The sequence below is a fragment of the Nerophis lumbriciformis genome, linkage group LG09 (genome assembly GCF_033978685.3).
Source record: "Nerophis lumbriciformis linkage group LG09, RoL_Nlum_v2.1, whole genome shotgun sequence".
NCBI lineage: Eukaryota > Metazoa > Chordata > Actinopteri > Syngnathiformes > Syngnathidae > Nerophis > Nerophis lumbriciformis.
The window spans coordinates 53,655,001-53,656,663 of NC_084556.2; the positions used below are offsets into that span (position 1 = coordinate 53,655,001).

Consider the following 1,663-nt stretch of genomic DNA (forward strand, 5'->3'; position numbering starts at 1 on the left):
CCACAGTGAAGGATGACTTCTCATTCCCTGTGGTGCGAATATTCACCGTACGTGCTCCCGTTGTATCCACAGTGCGGTTCACAGGAATATCAGTTGCTGTGAAATAGTAGTCCGTGTGCGGATGGAGAGATTGCGTCTTTTCATGAACCGGATACCTGTCGCTTAGTAGGAGCCATTTTGTGGTCTTTACAGATGTAAACACACAAAGGAAATGAAACGTACGGTGATATCCGCGCCCTTTTTCTTCTTCTAAGCGGGCGGGTGGTTGCTTACAGTAGAAGAAGAAGCGCTTCCCGTTCTATGGGGGCGGGTGCTTACCTTGGCGGTTGCTTGCGTAGAAGAAGAAGCGCTTCCTGTTCTACCGGGAAAAAAGATGGCGGCTGTTTACCGAAGTTGCGAGACCGAAACTTTATGAAAATGAATCTTAATATTAATCCATATATAAAGCGCACCGGGTTATAAGGCGCACTGTCAGCTTTTGAGAAAATTTGTGGTTTTTAGGTGCGCCTTATAGTGCGGAAAATACGGTATATGTGTGTGTGTGTATGTATATATATATATATATATATATATATATATATATATGTGTGTGTGTATATATTACTCATCAGTTACTCAGTACTTGAGTAGTTTTTTCACAACATACTTTTTACTTTTACTCAAGTAAATATTTGGGTGACTACTCCTTACTTTTACTTGAGTAATAAATCTCTAAAGTAACAGTACTCTTACTTGAGTACAATTTCTGGCTACTCTACCCACCTCTGCATCCCACCCCTGATTAGAAATGTTTTCACCTACGCCCTCTGCAGCCCAGCGTCTGTCCGAGGCCGTGCATCCCTACCTGGAGGAGCTGCAGGACGCGTGGCCCTGGATGCTGCTGGCCAGCCTCTGCGGAGGATGCGTGGCGGCGGCGGCGGCCGTGGCGGCGCCTAAGGTCAAGCGGCAAGCTCTGGGGTCATTTAGAGGGTGGCGGTGGCGAAGGTTCTTCGCCTTCTCTGAGAGGGAGCCGCTTATTAGGAGGAACAGTCTGGAAGAAAGAAAAGTCAGCGGTTACCAGGCGGCCATATGAGGACTTTAAAACTGTCACATGCGAAGTGCGAAGATGTCTGACATGGTGGGACATACTTGCCAACCCTCCCGGATTTTCCGGGAGACTCCCGAAATTCAGCGCCTCTCCCGAAAACGTCCCGGGACAAATTTTCTCCCGAAAATCTCCTGAAATTCAGCTCCATGCGGACCTGAGTGACGTGTCAACAGCCTGTATTCACGTCCGCTTTCCCACAATATAAACAGCGTGCCTGCCCAAACACGTTATAACTATAGAATGATGGAGGGCGAGTTCTTGGTTTCTTATGTGGGTTTTTATTGTTAGGCAGTTTCATTAACGTCCTCCCAGCCCGGTAACGACAAACAACAACAGCAGTCATGTTTTATTCCACCGTAAAGCAGTCCGTCTGCCGTAAACAGCAATGTTGTTGTAATATATTGAGTTGGAGGCAATAAACAGGCGAGGTGATGAAGTACGTCTCTTTACTGTAGACTTCAGAACAGACTAACACACCTGACGTCAGGTGCGCAACACCACGTAAATCGTTGGCCAACCAAAAAGTAACCCCAGTACGCTATAGCCAACATTCACCAGGAGATGGCAACAGACAAA

General features: G+C 47.0%; 1 protein-coding gene across 1 annotated transcript in view; it reads left to right on the forward strand.

Moving 5' to 3' along the window:
• Positions 1-1,082, forward strand: part of LOC133607188 (tyrosinase-like) — a 10,574-nt gene extending 9,492 nt beyond the window's left edge. The window contains exon 5 of the mRNA XM_061961655.1: positions 813-1,082. Coding sequence (XP_061817639.1) covers positions 813-1,072 — 260 coding nt within the window. The 3' untranslated portion in view covers positions 1,073-1,082. The remainder of the gene's footprint in view (positions 1-812) is intronic.
• The last annotated feature ends 581 nt before the right edge of the window (positions 1,083-1,663 follow it).